The sequence below is a fragment of the Balaenoptera borealis genome (genome assembly GCF_965194805.1).
Source record: "Balaenoptera borealis genome assembly, chromosome: 8".
Classification (NCBI taxonomy): Eukaryota; Metazoa; Chordata; class Mammalia; order Artiodactyla; family Balaenopteridae; genus Balaenoptera; species Balaenoptera borealis.
In genome coordinates this window covers 2,004,990-2,022,903 of record NC_138865.1, presented here as the reverse complement: position 1 = coordinate 2,022,903, position 17,914 = coordinate 2,004,990, and the positions used below count along the sequence as shown (strand labels likewise).

At 48.1% G+C, this 17,914-nt stretch overlaps 1 protein-coding gene and 1 long non-coding RNA gene across 9 annotated transcripts in view; one reads left to right on the top strand and one right to left on the bottom strand.

The window, feature by feature from the left end:
* Positions 1 to 6,179: 6,179 nt before the first annotated feature.
* Positions 6,180 to 17,914, bottom strand: part of PALLD (palladin, cytoskeletal associated protein) — a gene marked incomplete at its 5' end in the record, with an annotated part of 365,468 nt that continues 353,733 nt past the window's right edge. For 7 of the 8 annotated variants that reach the window (XM_082402084.1, XM_082402085.1, XM_082402088.1 and 4 more), the window contains 6 exons: positions 6,180 to 8,386; positions 9,458 to 9,591; positions 9,987 to 10,152; positions 12,288 to 12,495; positions 15,771 to 15,903; positions 17,816 to 17,910. In XM_082402084.1, the coding sequence (XP_082258210.1) occupies positions 8,214 to 8,386; positions 9,458 to 9,591; positions 9,987 to 10,152; positions 12,288 to 12,495; positions 15,771 to 15,903; positions 17,816 to 17,910 (909 nt within the window). In that variant the 3' untranslated portion in view covers positions 6,180 to 8,213. Of the gene's footprint in view, positions 8,387 to 9,257; positions 9,303 to 9,457; positions 9,592 to 9,986; positions 10,153 to 12,287; positions 12,496 to 15,770; positions 15,904 to 17,815; positions 17,911 to 17,914 lie in introns of all 8 variants that reach the window. The other variant, XM_082402086.1, reaches the window with a different exon arrangement.
* LOC309633378 lies at positions 12,502 to 17,809 on the top strand. Its single transcript, XR_014247474.1, has 3 exons — positions 12,502 to 12,800; positions 12,857 to 15,414; positions 16,747 to 17,809. It is a non-coding gene; the product is annotated as an uncharacterized lncRNA (long non-coding RNA).

Sequence of the window (17,914 nt, the reverse complement as noted above, 5' to 3'; positions counted from 1 at the left end):
ATATATTACCTTTTTCATATAGTGTGACGTCAGGGAGTCTGATTCTTCCAGCCTTGTTTATCTTTCTCAAGATTGGTTTGGGTATTAGGGGTGTATTTTTTTTTTTTTTTTTGTATAAGGGTTCTTCTTAAAAAAAGTTTATTGGAGTATAGTAGATTTACAATGTTGTTTAAGTTTCAGGTGTACAGCAAAGTGAATCAGTTATACATATACATATATCCACTCTTCTAAAGATTCTTTTCCCATATAGGGCATTACAGTGTATGGAGTAGAGTTCCCTGTGCTATACAGTAGGTCCTTATTAGTTACCTATTTTATATATAGTAGTGTGTATATGTCAATGCCAATCTCTCAATTTATCCACACCCCATTTCCCCCCCTTTTCTCCAAACAAATCCTAGGTTTGTTTTCTACATCTGTGACTGTTTCTGTTCTGTAAATCAGTTCATTTGTACCTTTTTTTTTTTCCCACTGAAGCTGTGTTTGGTGCTGGGATCAACATAAAGTTCCCAACTTTTGAAGTTGCAGGTTTCAGGGGCAGACTGCGGGGTAACACTAGGTTAGGTACATTAAAGGGGGTGGAGCTGATATAAAGCCTGGTCAGAGAGATATAGGGATCAGCTGATTGATTTAAAGGCCAATTACATGACTTAAAGGGTGGTTGAGTGGAGGGGGCCCTAAAATGTTTCTTTTCTTTCTCTGGCCAAGGACATCATATTTATAACTTTGGAATTTTTATGACCTACAAAACTAGAGCTGTTTCTATTTGGAAACAAAAAGAAAAATACAGTATTTCAGTTTCATTCTTGAAACAAACTTCTCATGGTTAACATGTACTGATTAAAAGATCTTCCTTCTGGAGAGATCCTAAAACTCTGTAGGTGACTTTGTGATTACAAAAAGAAGGGGAATGTAATCAGGCTGGAAGGTGCCCAAGGCCAGTGCAGCCAGCTGGGGGCGGGGGGTAGGAGGAAGGGTTCAAAACTGCAGTTAGAGAGGACAGCCACTAGAGGGTGCCAGAGCACCGGCGTCGTGCGCACGCGGCTCCCAGTTTGGACCTCCCGAATGTGAAATGGGCTTGGAGATGGGGTTGCTCTAACCTTAGCGGGGTGCCTGGGCAGGAGGGGTTGGTTGCTGTGTGCCTGTGACTGGCCCAGTTGGCTCCCTTCTCAGAGGGACACAGGTCGGCTAACTATATCCCATCTGGAAGTTACAGCCAGATCGAGGGGCACAGTGGCTGGACACCCTGGCAGGCTGTCTGTGCTCTGACTGCACTTTCTCTCACCAGAGGCAGGACTCTGGGCAGAGAGATATTTTGCTTGACTCTTGGTCTTCAAGCTGTAGGCCTCCGTGAATGCTGGCATCTGGAAAACAGAGCGGGTGGTTGTGAACCTGGAGTGTGTAAAACCAGTGGTATTCTGGAGGGCAGGCTGTGCTCCTCTCTGTGCCTTTCTGTCCAGAGTTCTCCCCAAACTTCTTTCTTCCCTATCTGAGTCTCTTCCACCTGTCTGCACTCCCGTAACCTGAGCCATGAGTGATCACAGCCTGTATGCCCAAGAGACATCATATGGTGTTTGTCTTTCTCTGTCTGGCTGACTGCACTCACTACGACCATCTCTAGGTCCACCCATGTTGTCTCAAATGGCATTATTTCATTCTTCTTTATGGCTGAGTAATATTCCATGGTATATATGTGGTACATCTTCTTTATCTATTCATCTGTCGATGGGCATTTAGGTTGCTTCCATGTCCTGGCTATTGTAAATAGTGCTGCAATGAACATTGGGTGCATGTGTCTTTCCGAATTATGGTTTTCTCTGGATATATGCCCAGGAGTGGGTTAGCTAGAGTGTATGATAGTTCTGTATGTAGTTTAAAAAAAAATTTTATTGGAGTATAGTTGATTTACAATGTTGTGTAAGTTTCAGGTGTAGAGCAAAGTGAATCAGTTATACATATATCCACTCTTCCTTTTTTTAGATTCTTTTCCTATACAGGTCATTACAGAGTATTGAGTAGACGTCCCTGTGCTATACAGTAGGTCTTTACCAGTTATTTTATATACAGTAGTGTGTATATGTCAATCCCAATCTCCTAATTTATCCCTGCCCCCTCCCATCCCCTGGTAACCATGTTTGTTTTCTACATCCGTGACTCTACTTTTGTTTTGTAAATGAGTTCATTTGTACTTTTTTTTTTTAAGATTCCACATATAAACAATATCATATTTGTCTTTCTGTGTCTGACTTCACACAGTATGACAATCTCTAGGTCCACCCATGTCGCTGCAAATGGCATTATTTTGTTCTTTTTTATGGCTGAGTAACATTCCATTGTATGTGTGTGTGTGTGTGTGTGTATATACACACACACACACATATACACACCACATCTTCTTTATCCATTCATCTGTCAGTGGACATTTAGGTTGCTTCCATGTCTTGACTATTGTAAATAGTGCTGCAGTGAACATTGGGGTGCATGTATCATTCTGAATTATGGTTTTCTCCAGGTATATGCCCAGGAGTGGGATTGCTGGGTCATATGGTAGTTCCATTTTTAGTTTTTTAAGGAACCTCCATACTGTTCTCCATAGTGGCTGTACCAGTTGACATTCCCACCAACAGCATAGGAGGGTTCCCTTTTCTCCATACCCACTCCAGCATTTATTGTTTGTAGATTTTTTGATGCTGGCCACTCTGACCGGTATGAGGGGATACCTCATTGTAGTTTTGATTTGCATTTCTCTAATAATTAGTGATGTTGAGCATTTTTTCATGTGCCTCTTGGCCATCTGTATGTCTCTTTGCAGAAATGTCTGTTTAGGTCTTCTGTCCATTTTTTGATTGGGTTGTTTGATTTTTTGATATTGAGTTGCATGAGTTTGTATATTTTGGAGATTAATCCCTTGTTGGTTGCATTGTTTGCAAATATTTTCTCCCAGTCCATAGGTTGTCTTTTTGTTTTGTTTATTGTTTCCTTTGCTGTGCAATAGTTTTTAAGTTTAATTAGGTTCCATTTGTTTATTGTTGTTTTTATTTTCAGTACTCTAGGACGTGGATCAGAAAAGATCTTGCTGTGTTTTTTGTTAAAGAGTGTTCTGCCTATGTTTCTTTCTAAGAGTTTTATAGTGTCTGGCCTTACATTTAGGTCTTTAATCCATTTTGAGTTTATTTTTGTGTATGGTGTTAGGGAGTGTTGTAATTTCATTCTTTTACATGTAGCTGTCCACTTTTCCCAGCACCGCTTATTGAAGAGACTGTGTTTTCACAATTGTATATTCTTGCCTTGTTCATCATAGATTAGTTGACCATATGTATGTGGGTTTATCACTGGACTTTCTATCCTGTTCCACTGATCTGTATTTCAGTCTTTGTGACAGTACCATACTGTTCTGATTACTTTAGGTTTGTAGTACAAAGTCAGGTAGCCTGATTCCTCCAGCTCTGTTTTTCTTTCTCAAGATTCCTTTGGCTATTCAAGGTCTTTTGTGTCTCCATAGAAATTGTAAAATTTTTTTGTTCTAATTCTTTAAGAAATATCATAGGGATTGCACTGAATCTGTAGATTGCTTTGGGTAGTATAGTCACTTTCACAATATTGATTCTTCCAATCCAAGAACATGGTATGTCTCTCCATCTGTTTGTGTTGTCTCTGATTTCTTTCATCAGTGTCTTATAGTTTTCTGAGTACAGGTCTTTTGCTTTCTTAGGTAGGTTTATTCTTAGGTATTTTATTCTTTTTGTTGCGATGGTCAATGGGATTTTCCCCTTAATTTCTCCTTCTGATCTTTTGTTGTTAGTGTATAGGAATACAAGAGATTTCTGCGTATTATTTTTGTATCCTGCAACTTTACCACATTCATTGATGAGCTCCAGTAGTTTTCTGGTAATATATTTAGGATTTTCTATGTGTAGTATCATGTCACCTGCAAACAGTGACAGTTTTAGTACTTCTTTTCCAATTTGTATTCCTTTTATTTCCTTTTCTTCTCTGATTGCCATGGCTAGGACTTCCAAAACTATGTTGAATAATAGTGGTGAGAGTGGACATCCTTGTCTTGTTCCTGATTTTAGAGGAAATGCTTTCAGTTTTTCACCATTGAGAATGGTGTTTACTGTGGGATTGTCGTATATGACCTTTACTATGTTGAGGTAGGTTTCCTCTGTGCCCACTTTCTGGAGAGTTTTTATCATAAATGGCTGTTAAATTTTGTCAAAAGCCTTTTCTGTGTGTATTGAGATGACGCTATTATTCTTCCATTTGTTAATATGGTTATGATATTGATTGATTTGCATATATTGAAGAATCCTTGCATCCCTGGGATAAATCCCACTTGATCGTGGTGTATGATCCTTTTAATGTGTTGTTGGGTTCTGTTTGCTAGTATTTTGTTGAGGATTTTTGCCTCTATGTTCATCGGTGATATTGGCCTGTAATTTTTTTTTTTTTTTTTTTTGTGATATCTTTGTCTGGTTTTGGTATCAGGGTGATGATGGTGGCCTTGTAGAATGAGTTTGGGAGTGTTCCTTCCTCTGCAATTTTTTGGAAGAGTTTGAGAAGGATGGGTGTTAGCTCTTCTCTAAATGTTTGATTGAATTTGCCTGTGAAGCCTTCTGGTCCTGGGCTTTTGTTGGAAGATTTTAAATCACAGTGGGTGGCAGCCACACCTGGTTGCTAGTCATGTGCCCACTCCTTTCTTAGAGACACAGAACTCGGAACTGAGACAGGGCCCCCCTCTGAACTGGGTGAACTGGGACAGGGCCCCCCTCTGGAGAGGGTTGCAGTCGGCCCCTAGGTGTGTGTTTAATTAGAAGCCTGCCCCTTAGGCCATAGCTGTGAAGACCACTGCCCTGTGTCACAGAGAGACTGGGGTGCTTCAGTGTGCTGCCTATGTGCTCTGCCCCGGGGGGTAGCAGGGTAAGAACCGTTTCTCCATTACAGACTTACGGGACTCGCAAATGTAAGCCCCCCTGGCCAGCAGAGCTAGGCCATTCAGGTGTCCCCTGGGCCCCAGGCCAGTGCACGGGCCCCTTTATGGGAGCTAGTGGCCATCTGGAGGCAGAGGGATGGCGTGAAGACAGCGCCTGCCCTTGGGGGTTTCTGGAGAGGATTCGGGTTGGCCTGACACATGTCCAGCTAGATGTCTGTCCCTCAGGCTGAACATGAGCAAAGAAGCCTCCTTCACAGAGGGTCTGGGTGCTTTTCCGTTGGCGGCCTCTGTGCTGGCCCGTGGGGTGGGCTAGTCCGTGCGGCCCTGGAGGAAGCATCTCTCGGCAGCCTCTGTGCTGGTCCGTGGGGCGGGCTAGTCCGTGCGGCCCTGGAGGAAGCATCTCTCGGCGGCCTCTGTGCTGGTCCGTGGGGCGGGCTAGTCCGTGCGGCCCTGGAGGAAGCATCTCTCGGTACCCTGCAGCCGTGTCTCATGGACGGAAGCCCCGCTGGCTTTCAGAGCTACACGTCTTGGGGGCTGGTCTCAGAGGCAGGCCTTAAAAGTTGGGGTCCTGGTGAGGGGGTCAAGTCCTTCACTCCCCGGGGAAAGCTTGGGGTTGAGTTCCCTCCTGACCGTGGGTCACCATGCCAGGCAGTGGGGGTCACAGTGAGGCTGTGCCTCGGCCCCTCCTGTTGTGACGTGGGTCTGTTCTCATTCACCCGAGGTTTCTTTTGGAGGATACGTAGTAGTGGATCTGGTGTGTCTGGGGGAGGACCTCTTGAGCCAGAACCCCGTATACTTCTAAGAGAGCGGCTACGGTACGTGGTCACAGGATGCTTTCCCGGGGGACCACAGGACCCACTGTCACTCCCAGGCACATGTCCGGTAAACTGCTGAGGTGGGCGGGGTTCTGAGCCAGCTCCCAGTGTCCCCCCGTCCTGGGGTGCACCCCCCTTCTCTCTCACCCACACACAGATCCAGGCTCCGCGTGGAAGGGATTCTGCAGACCCAGATCAGGTGGTCCCTTAAAAGGCACGGGACTCTTCTTGACTGGAGTCAAAGCGTGAGAGGGATTTGTCCCGAGGGGGATTCTCACTGCCGGTTTTGGTGAGGGAGGGGGGTGACGCGGCCTGTAGCAGCCCAGTGCCCCCCACTGACAGACCACGTGAGACCCGGTCCTATAGCCGCGAGGAGCCCGATTCCCAGCCGCTTGCACTCAGGTGAGAATGCGCTGCAGCGGACACAGTGGTTCTAGTCTGTACCAGTTTATTACAGCAAGCAAGAGAAAATGAAAACGACTGAGTCTTTGCTTCACAAGATTGCAACTATTATTTGTTAAATATTTATTGATGTTAAATCCACATTACACCAGCACAACAATCCAAAGTAGTAGGATAGTACTTATTTCTTTATAAATACATGAAAGGTGGCAAAATAATGCTAGTTAATCCCAAACCCAGCAAATCAGCAAAAAGTCACATTCAGAAAAATTTGGCAAGTAAGAGATGATGTTAAGTCATAATTCTACAGTATAGAAAGGTCCAGGAGAGACTTTGCACGGTGTCTGAAATCCCACATCAGCAATGCACGTAGGTGTGGTCAGAGACACGTGTGCCACTCTGCACAGAACGTGGGCACCGGAGCTCCAGCCTGGCATTTAAAGCTTGCTTCGTTGGTGCTCTTACAAGGAAGGAGGAAGCTGTCCATGTGAAGCAGCACAACGGAATATACACGGTGGCACACAGATACAAAATTACTTAAAAAATACTATGTATTGAATTGAGTAACTGAGCTAAGAGAGTTCAACATTTTTATTATAAATAATGAAAGATAAATGTGTTTTGCATAAAGAATACAGTGTGTTCTCTTCATAGGAAAGTACCATTAAAGACTCAGGTTTTATAATATCAGCCCAAATTTGTTTTTTTCTCCTTTTTAAAAAGTTTATTGGTTCTGACTTAAAACCATCAAGTCTGGTCAGAATCCACTCCATCTAGCTGATGCAGAATCACAGGCATTCAAAAGCAGTCTTTGCCCGAGATGCCTTTACAAACTACTTGGAACCCAGCAACTTCTTAAGGCAAAAAGGTCTCGTGGCAGCAGGGAAGTGAATTAATAGTTTCCATCCACCGTATGGCAGTGCCATGGAGAAAATGCATTCTGGCACCCCCGTCTTTGTCTCCCCAAGTAGACTAGCGCCCACAGGCTGTTTCTGATCCGTGACAATCTCGCAGCTCAGCCCATATTCAACTTGCGGTACGCACCTCCAATCCCCTGCTCCGGCGCCAGCTCAGACACCGCAGCGTCCCGAGCACGAGCTTCCCTCCGACTGACCCTCGATTCCCTGACTTGGGAATGGCGGTGTTGTGTTGCTTCTGTCTTAGGTTAAGTAAGTTTGAAGAAAACCAAAGAAAAGCCTGGCCTTGACCGTCTCGTGCTCCGCTACCTTCACGTAAATGAACACAGTCTGAGTGTGCTGGTTGTGCTTCCTTTCCCTCTTCTCTCTGCTCCTTCCAAACCCGTCTCCTCCAGATGCTACACAGCTTGGTCACTTGGGTGGTCTGGGTGCCCTTTGTGGAATGGACTGCGATATGGTTCTGCTTTATTCAGAGCACTTTGTATTATTTTCATATGGTTTGTAAGTAAGTGCCCTACCAAGGTAACAAGAGAAAATACTACACGTAAAGAAAAAGAGGTTAAGAACGAAGGTCTTAACCTTGTTAGAAAACTCCTGATGTTAACAGAACTGAAGGCAGGTGGCTCCTTCCGCACGGTTTAGTGGAAAACGATTTGCAGACAGGCGTTTCCTTGGGCTTCCTGGTGGCGCCCTCCTCCTCCCATCCCCTGCGTGGGTCCCTGGCTGCGTGAGCACACTGCCCCTCAGAGCCCAGGCGGTGTCCCCTGTGGTGCCGCCACCTCTGGGGAGCCCCCCGAGCTCACGCTGGGTGGCAGCACCTACGCTGGTGAAGACACTCAGGACAACACAGGTCGTGGTCACCTTTTTTCCGTTAGCACTTTGGCATTTCAGACCCCCTGAATCACAGCACTTCCCAAAGTTTTAAATTGGCTGATGAATGTGAATTCTCCGTGCAAGGTGCGCATTCCTATCAGCATCGCGTACGCAGCCTCTACATCTGGTTTACCAGGAAGAAAAGTAGGATTTTGGTGTCCTTTTGTTTCTTAGAGCCAAAGGTATGTTTCTGCCTTTTCCGTCCCGTGACAGAGGAGAGGTGGGTCAAGGCAGCGGCGGTTTCAGTGTCTGGGCTCTGCGGAGAGCGCCAGCTCACAGGTCCTCGCTCTCCACCAGGCCAGGGCTCAGCATCAGGTGCGACGGGCTGGCCTCGGGCTGGAACGCAGCCCTGATGTCGAGTCCCTGGTCCGAGAGCGCGGCATAGCGGCTGGCTGAGGGCCGCACCCGCTTCGGCTTGGTGCTTGGCGGGGGCTGCTGCCACTGGGCTGCAAGACACAACACGGAACTCAGAATCTGTAACCAGGTAGCATGGCTCTGGCTGTGTACCAGGCACGTGTTCTTTGCAAAAGACCGAACACATCCATGGTAGAAGTCCTAAAATGTACGAGTGGTTCTGCAGTCTACTCACATGTTGCAAATTTACTGCCTACACAGGGTGGTGGGACTACAGCAGCTCGGGAACAGAGACAGCGTGTAGTTTATCTTGATAGTACTCACTGCAGCTCGGGGAGTCCTTTGAAATGGCTGCTACACTTCCTGCTGCTCACTTTGAAAAAAAACTTCAAAGCTCAGAATGTATAAATGCCACAGTAATGATAGTCATCAGGTATTCTGGACGGATGTTCTAACACAAATTGTTTGAAAGGAGCCGGGCGATAGGGAAGGTTGAGGTCAGTCATTTCTTATGTGTGAAATCAGTTCTGAATTTTTCCTAGTGGTTTTCTTGTCACTAGATCACATAATGCTACTGGGCTAGTTTGTAAACTTAGAACATTTTTCTTTCAATCTGGGATGCATGTACACAAATATACGTACACAAACACTCACAAACCTAGTGCTGAACTGCTTAAGATATGTTAACACAAAGCACTAAGCCACAGGAAGTATGCATTCCAGGTTCAATGGGCCACACGTTTAGAGTGAATTAAGAGGCTGTGACAGGATCATAGCTTAGGGGGAAATGTTAAAAGGGAGTCATTTGCACAAGGCAGTAACAAAATGTGAAAAATCTGTGCTTATGCCTTTGCCTGGTGTTAACTCCTAAGGGTGCTGGGTAAGAAAGCCACAGCTGGGTAGCCGACGCCAGAGAAATCCACATGCACATTTTGCTAAAAACGCAAAGTTCCTGAGTGATACTTGGGCACTGTTCTCCTGGCGAGGTTCACTATTAATGATGAGAAACTATAAACAGAAAGAGAAAGAGCAGTGTGAAATTTCTGGCAAATAAAGCGCTAGAGTTGTTGATGAGATCAGAGTAACGTGATTTGCTGTGCCGATGCCCGACTTGTCGTAACTGAAGGAACCAACGCATTGAGGCGAGAGGGAGGGGTACTCACTGTAGACGTCCAGCCGGGCCGTGCAGGACACGATCCCGGCCTCGTTCTTGGCCGACACCGTGTACCAGCCAGCGTCGTCCTTGGTGGCCCCCTGGATGAGCAGACACACGTAGCCGTAGTTGTCCTGGTGCAGGCTGCAAAAGACGGACATGGCCATAGGGCTCGAAATGTTTCAGGACGCGAAGCATCACTTTTCATTAGCTCATGAGAAACAGAACTGTGCAAGCAGCGGATAACAGGGTCCTCCTAATTCTGCAGAGGCCGCCAGCCCGTGGCAGCTAATGGGAGGGGGAGGGGCCGGGAAGCTGGATGAAGCCGAGTGCTCAATTCCCAGGGGAGGATCTGCCCCCGCAAAGCACTGCCTGCATTAGGCGGGGAGCCACCGCATTGCACAGCAGGGCGGCCGCCTACGGAAAGCGCAGGCGTGCGGGGGCTGGCCCGGGGGCGGCGCACACGGGCGCGTGCTGGGCACCTGCCTTTGGGACCATCAGGACCCCTGCGGGTGGGGGGCGGCCCCGTGGGCTCTCACCTCACGCGGTCCGTGCTGTGAGTGAGCGACTCGTTTTCCTTCTTCCAAAATATCTGCGGTGGCGGCACCCCAGACACCCGGCATTCCAGACGCACCGGGTACCCGTCCGCCACCCCTGTGTTCTGCAGCTTCTCGAGGAACACGGGGGGCTTGTGCGCTTCCTTAGCTGCGAAGACACGAGACGGATTACCTACCAGTGACGGGTGCAAAAGGTATCACAAAAGAACGCAGGTGCTTTCAGCAATACCGCTCAACTGTGCTGACGTCGTTTTTCATTGCAGGTGGCAGGACGCTTGTCCTCTCTCCAAGTTATCCCTCCTCCACCAAGAAAGGTTCCTACCCTTCATTCCACTCCTTTCTCTCCTCAATCAGTTCAAGTCCGACAGGCCTGCACCTGCTCCCAGAGCGTCTGCCTGAGTGGTCTCGGGGGACCTCTGTCAGGCTGGTGACTGATGAGGGTCCCTGCCTCAGCCCACCACTGCCATCTAGTGACACTGATTCACTAGATTCCCACCCTGCTGGCCAAAAGACCCTGAGGATTTCTAGGTCCTGGCTTAAGAGAGACATACCACAGGCTATAAAGGGGGAAACGAGGAGAGGCAGCTTTAAATAGTTACCTGAACACTAGGAATGTACATTCTATACATTACCAGTTCCAATTTGTATTTCTTTGAAGAAAGCTATGGAAATGACGACTATTACCCAGTCTGGAAAAATCGGAACTGTTGGTAACACTCTGATTATTACCATCAGTGTTTCCTTGGATCTGCGGTGGGGACAGTCCCAGAGGAAGAATAAGTCTTAGCTACCATCATCCTAGCTGCCAACAATGAGTCTGAGGGTGCGGTCTTCTCCACCCCCTCCTCTGTGACAAATAATAGCAAAGCAAAGGTAAACGTTCTACCTGAAATTTTTAAAAACCTAAGACCCTCTATGACCTTGAATTATATAGAGGGTTAATTTTTATTGGACTTTTTGTGGTTACTTGACCTGGGCTACCCTGGGAAGAGACCTCACTCGGTGCTCTTCCTGGGCCCCAGTTTTCAAAAGAGCGTAAAATGCATAAGACGGGCCTTTAGGTCGCAGCGACCCTCCACAGTAGGTCTCACATCTACATTCTGGAGCTTGGCTAGGCAGGCTCGTGGGGATGCAGAGCTTCACAGGGTTTCGCCCTTGTGACACGACTTAGCCCTTAAACCCTGAGCATCACGGCCCCCCTTTTACAGTTGGGGACACTGAGCTGCAGAGACAGACCTGCCAGAGGACACAGCCAGGAAACGAGAGCTGGGCTGGGAGCTGAGCCCTGACTTCCTCCGAAGTGCCGACGGGGGCATCTCGGGCCTGAGGACAGGTATGGTCAACGGGGGGACCCCAGCAGCTGAGTTTGAGGAGGGAGGGCTGCAGGAAGGAGTGAAACTGAAGCGGGGCTGGCACACAGGCTGCACGCTGCCCGTGTTCTTGTGTGAACACGTCTAGGTGTTGTCACGAGAATCCCTGGCCTGGACTGTAGCCGGGCGGCCCGCCGCGTCCTCGCTGCTGCTGTTTCCCCAAGGAGCTCAAAGGCTCCCGGCACCGGAGGGGCACCGGGGCCTGGCCCCTGGGAAAGTCACTTCACCTCTCCTAATTCCCATTTGCTGACTGCCTCATGGGGCTGCCGTGAGGACCAAGTGAGCGCTTTGCATGCAGTGATGAGAAATAAACGCTCCGTTCTGCTGCTTTTTTCAGGTGAGCACAGAGGACAGGCTCTCTACTCATGCTCAGCTCCTAAGGACACTAAACCTTTCCATAAACTCATTTCCCATACCTAAGGGTAAAACTTTATTCTGGTAGGTAAATTCTGTAAAGATACATAGTCAATTAAAAAGCAAACCTGAGTTTAATCTGTCTATGACATTGGGGGTAGATCACAGTGTTTCAAAGTTTTGAATTTCGAAATCACTGCACGTGACTTTAAAAGCTAGGTCTACATGGAGAACTTGCTGCATGAGCACATTCTCCTACGTCGTGTGGTTCCTGGAGGCCGGGCTGCTGCTGCCCTTCCTGTGTGACACTGGGGGCCCAAGAGAAGGGGAACCGCCCAGAAAAACTGCTCAAACCCTTTCCTCTGGCTGCCAGGCTGACGGGGGAAGGGAAGAAAAATAACCACGGCTACAGCGAAGAAAAAGTGATGTTTCTGACTTGCCAGGTCTTAACACGTTGATGATAACAGTCTATTTTTTTCAGCGGTTTGATGTACTTTCCACGTGGGTTAGTTTGTTTCTATGTCTGACGCTCACCCTGGGAGAGGTTCCCGGGACCTACCTGCGACCACGAGCTCCAGGCTGAAGGAGTTGTGTCCAGCCCGGTTGGTGGCCACGCACGTGTAGACGCCGGCGTCCCGGGCCGCGACGGGCTCGATGATCAGAGAGTGCACCCCGTTCTCTCGCACCAGCATCTTGTGGGCGCTGTCCTGGCGGATGGGCTTGCCGTCCAGCAGCCAGCTGAGATCGGGGGTTGGCAGCCCACTGACCTAAACCGGAAAGGAAGTGCGAATGAATTCCTCTGCTACGGAAACAGAGTGAGGTCACGAACACCTAAGACGCCGGCACAAACTCCTCCTTCCGGACAACATGAGGCTCTTAGCATCAGGTCACGTTTCTTACTTACTTATTTATTTTTGGCTGCATTGGGTCTTTGTTGCGATGCATGGGCTTCTCACTGCAGTGGCTTCTCTTGTTGTGGAGCATGGGGCTCTAGGCGCATGGGCTTCAGTAGTTGTGGCTCGTGGGCTCTAGAGCACAGGCTCAGTAGTTGTGGCACATGGGCTCAGTAGTTGTGGCACATGGGCTCAGTAGTTGTGGCTTGTGGGCTCTAGAGCGCAGGCTCAGTAGTTGTGGCACACGGGATCTTCCCGGACCAGGGCTTGAACCCGTGTCCCCTGCATTGGCAGGTGGATTCTTAACCACTGTGCCATGAGGGAAGCCCACATTTCTCTTTTGCTTAAAATCTTTGAATAGCTTCTCGGCACACACGGGCTCACTTCTAAACATTTCTTATAGAGCAACCCAGAGAAAAGTGTGATGGGGACCAAAAACATTCGCCATCGTCTTTCCTCACCCAGGTTATAAAGACGCTGAGGGTGATGTCAGCCCGGGGCTCTGAGCCCTTTGGAAAAAAGATGTCCAGCCATGACAAGGACTCACACTCAGCTCGCATGGTTCACGATAAAGCCTCTCATCAAGGCTGCTGTAGCCGCAGAGACATTAGTTAATGCAGCCATTAAGACACAGGGCTGTTATTATTTTATAATCCTTGAAACTAAGTAATAGGAGCCATACGAAATTACCCAGAAAGCCATCTCAACAAATTAGCCTCACGATGGAAACATTAAAAAAAAAAAACCCACTCTCCAGACCATGACAGTCGTGCTGACCAGAGATCAGACAAAAGCACGTTTAATGGCTAACAGCATGGTGTGCAGTGAGGGGAGGGGTGGCCACCGTCTGTCAGCTCTTTACTCTAGGGCCCTGCATTCTGAACGGGAAGAAAAGCACCCGTAAGGAAGGCCCTTTCACCCCTACCCCAAATGTACCAGTGGGAAATCACATATGGAAAGATGTCACTGGGACTGTAAACCAATTCTTCTGAGAATCAGCTCTGCCAAAATCAGCCAGAGAACTCACAAACTCCACTCCTGAAGTGTGACGCTCATGTATACTGCCCCCAGGATGCCTCAGCCCCCAACACACACACACGGCAAAGGCCTAGGGATTTACAGAAAACAGTTAAATCACTGGCTAAAAGCGGGCAGGCTCTGCACCCTCCCATCCGGCCACCTGCCACCCCCGGCGCACCGCGCCCGCTCTACCTGTCGGGCCAGCACAGGTGCACGGAGGAAGCGGGTGGGCTCTCCCACCCGGGCTGCACAGCTGGCCCTCTTGGCCGGTCAGAAAACGGAACCTCTTGCACTCTTGGTGGGAATGTAAATTGATACAGCCACTATGGAGAACAGTATGGAGGTTCCTTAAAAAACTAAAAATAGGACTACCATACGACCCAGCAATCCCACTCCTGGGCAAATACCTGGAGAAAACCATAATTCAGAAAGATACATGCACCCCAGTGTTCATAGCAGCACTATTTACAATAGCCACGACATGGAAGCAACCTAAATGTCCATCGACAGAGGAATGGATAAAGAAGATGTGGTCCATATATACAATGGAATGTTACTCAGCCATAAAAAAGAATGAAATAATGCCATTTGCAGCAACATGGATGGACCTGGAGATTATCATACTAAGTGAAGTAAGTCAGAGAGAGAAATACCATATGTGGAATCTAAAAATTGATACAAATGAACTAATTTACAAAACACACTCACAGACTTAAAGAATGAACTTTTATGGTTACCAGGGAGGAAGGGTGGGGGCAGGGAGGGATGAATTGGGAGATTGGGACTGACATATACACACTACTATATACGAAACAGATAACCAACAAGGACCTACTGTATTGAGCACAGGGAACTCTGCTCAATATTCTGTAATAACCTAAATGGGAAAAGAACTTTGAAAAAGAATAGATACATGCATATGCATAACTGAATCACTCTGCTGTACACCTGAAACTAACACTGTTAATCAACTATAGTGCAATATAAAATAAAAATTGAAAAAATTACGCTGGAGGGACTTCCCTGGTGGTGCAGTGGTTAAGAACCCACCTGCCAATGCAGGGGACACGGGTTTGATTCCCTAGTCCAGGAAGATCTCACATGGCGCGGAGCAACTAAGCCCGTGTGCCACAACTACTGAGCCTGCACTCTAGAGCCCACGAGCCATAACTACTGAGCCCACGTGCCACAACTACTGAGCCCGCATGCCTAGGGCCTGTGCTCCAAAACGAGAAGCCACCGCAATGAGAAGCCCACGCACAGCAACGAAACCCAATGCAGCCAAAAAATAAATACATTTATATTAAAAAATTATGCTGGAAAGTATTTTATATATCTTTATACATTTTTATACATTTCAACAAGCTTTTTATACATTTCTACAAGCTCAGAGTTAACCTTCTAAGTGCCTTACATCCTGTGTTCTGCAATTCCACAGACAACCAGCAGAGAGAGCCCAAATTATTTTTTTAAAAGCTTATTCATATTTCAGAGCTAAAATTTAAATTTAAGGTCAATAAATAATGGGGCAAAAACACAAAACAATCAAAAAATTTCAGACTAGTGGTTCCTACACATTTTTGGCCTCGAGGTCCTCTGGGAAGCTGATGGCAGGTGTACCACATACAACCTCCTGTGTAATTTCAGGCCCACACACCCGATGAGACCTGCTCACCCCAGGACCTGATTAAGAAGCCCTATCATAAAGCGACGGAATGAAGATGCTGCTCAGATGTCTCTCAGAAACAGGAAATGGGAGGCCTGAGAGAGTAGGTGTGTGGATACAAAATCTGTATGAAAACAGAGTGAATATAAGTAAGATCAGGACAGAGGACACATCCAACACAGTCATTACTTCAACAAAAACGGCGACTTTGAGGGACAAAACCTCCCAGTTCACTGTCTGGAGTATGGTATACAGGGTTCTAGGTAAAGGACATATTCAACAAAAACTTCTTAAAAGTCAAGGAAAAGAATGATTTGAAATGTATATAAATATTTAGTATGTTCCATTTTCTCTCCTCTTCTGCTAGAAAACATTTTAAAGATGTATACTTTACATACTTTCCCCGAAAGGAACTAGAGGGAAGCGGTATTGCAGGGAGAAGGGAGGCACCCACGCCCCTCACCTTGCAGTCCATCCTGCAGAGCCTGCCCTCCTGGACCGTCAGGTCCCCGGGAGCCTGCAGGAAGTGCGGTCGGAAGAATCGCTCCTGAATCGGTTCACCTTCGTCGGCACTGTCCCTGGATCTCGAACGAGACCTTCGAACGAGAGAGAAAACCAACAGATGGAAAGAAAGATGGGGGAGGGGAGGGAGAACGCCACAAAAGATAGACAATATAGATAAATAGACAAATGGAAAGAAAGATGGGGGTAGAGAGAGACGGAGGGAGAATGACACATAGATAAATACAGACAGATGGAAAGAAAGGGGGGAGGAGGGAGAACGACACAAATATAGACAATATATATAAATAGATGGAAAGAAAGATGGGGGGAGGGAGGGAGAACGACACACAGATGATAGGTAATATAGATAAATAGACAGTATTGTCAGGTTCTTAGTCATCTCTTCTCTATAATATACGGGGTGATAATACAATTTCCTTACCTGCTTACCTAGCTCCTAATCCCAGGGTTTATACCATAAAAAAAGTCAGTAAAACAAAATCTTGTTTCATTTGGAAGTTTATTATACATTTAATAACCTGCTAATTGCAGACTTCAAATAATCTGCTGTCCTAACCCTTACAGCTAGCATAAATCGTGAAAGGGGAAAATGGGGAACTAACAGTAGCCTATTTTTTCCTAAATAAATATTTTTAAAGCTGTATGAGAAGCGGCAGCTGTTGCTTATTTATTGCCAAATATTTTTCAACAGAAATTAGTACAGCTTTCCACTGTGACTGTAAATTTGCAGGAAATTAAAAGTTCTTATTATTTAAAAAGAATGAATATCTTCTAATAAAAATTTCTTTTCATATTAACCAGGAAAACACATCACATTTTAGGCAGGTTTTCTTCTGTAACCATTAACCATGTGCCTAAAGCAGTATTTGTTTTTCTTTTTTTTGCTTTAACATAAAACTGTGCAAATCTCCCAGATTTTGTGCATCCTTCTTGCTTTGGAGTATGCTGCCAGAGCCGCCTTTAAGAGCAACATGCAGGGAAGACTTAGGAGTGAGGTGCTGAAACTAACCCTGCCGGTGATCATTGGAAGGTAAGTTAAGAAACACTTCAGTAGCAAAAGTAGGAGCAAAGCAAATGAAAAATTAGCATAATACGCTAGTAATCACCAGCCTTCACCCATCAGGTCTCATTTATGAGCACAATGCCCTTCCAGGAGACAGTGGCCCACGAACGGCTGACATGCACGGAAGGCCCCGAGTAAAGCCGGAGAGAATGGACCCGCTACAGCTGTGCTGTGCGCAGGGATGCGGGGGCAGGTGATGCTGGGAGCAAGTCCCGCCCCGGGAAGCCGGCATCAAACCTGCGAGCGCTGAGGCCGGAGCTGCCTCCCAAACGCCAGCACGAGCCCGCGCGGGGCGTGGACCCGCCCGCTGCTGCTTGCCGCGTCCTGCTCCCCCGGTGGCCTCACTGGCGTGTCCTCCCCTGCGCCCCTGGCCCTCCAGGACCCCCTGAGCAAGGCCCGGGGACCGGCCGGCCCCACCACCGGTCCCTTCTGTGGCCACGTGTGTCACTGAGAACCGCAGCCCCGCTGCCCGTCCTCACGTGCACTCGCCCGGGGCCACGGGGCAGCGGAAGCGTCCAAGGTACAGCAAGTCTGAGCTACGAGGCTAGGGTCTGAGACGAGCTTGTGACCTAAGCGACCGGAGGAGGGACCTTCGCACACGAGCTGATCTTAGGGAACCCAGAGGGCAGCCCGCGTGGTGCTGGTGAGGAAAGCGTGGCTAGAGCCTGGCTGCCACCGACCAGCGTGTCCGTGGTGACGTGGCTGTCGCGCGGGGCGGCTCCCGGCCCCGCTCACACGCGGCACGTGTCGGCGGGCGCCGGGCCCAGCCGGCACGTCCTCCTCCCCACCCCCGGCTACAGCGGAGCCACACGCCGCCACGCTTCCTGCCGTGTCCCCACCCTGTCCCCGCGGTGCTGGCAGCGCTGGGTTACAGTGACAGTAAAAGAGCAGCAGCGCGCGGGAAGGGACGCGTGCGATACCTTCTGCCGTGAGGCTGGCCGGCGGGCGAGCGGGGGCTGCGGCCTCTCTGGTTCACGGCCTGCACCATCAGCCGTCCCGTGCAGCTGACGCGGCCCTGC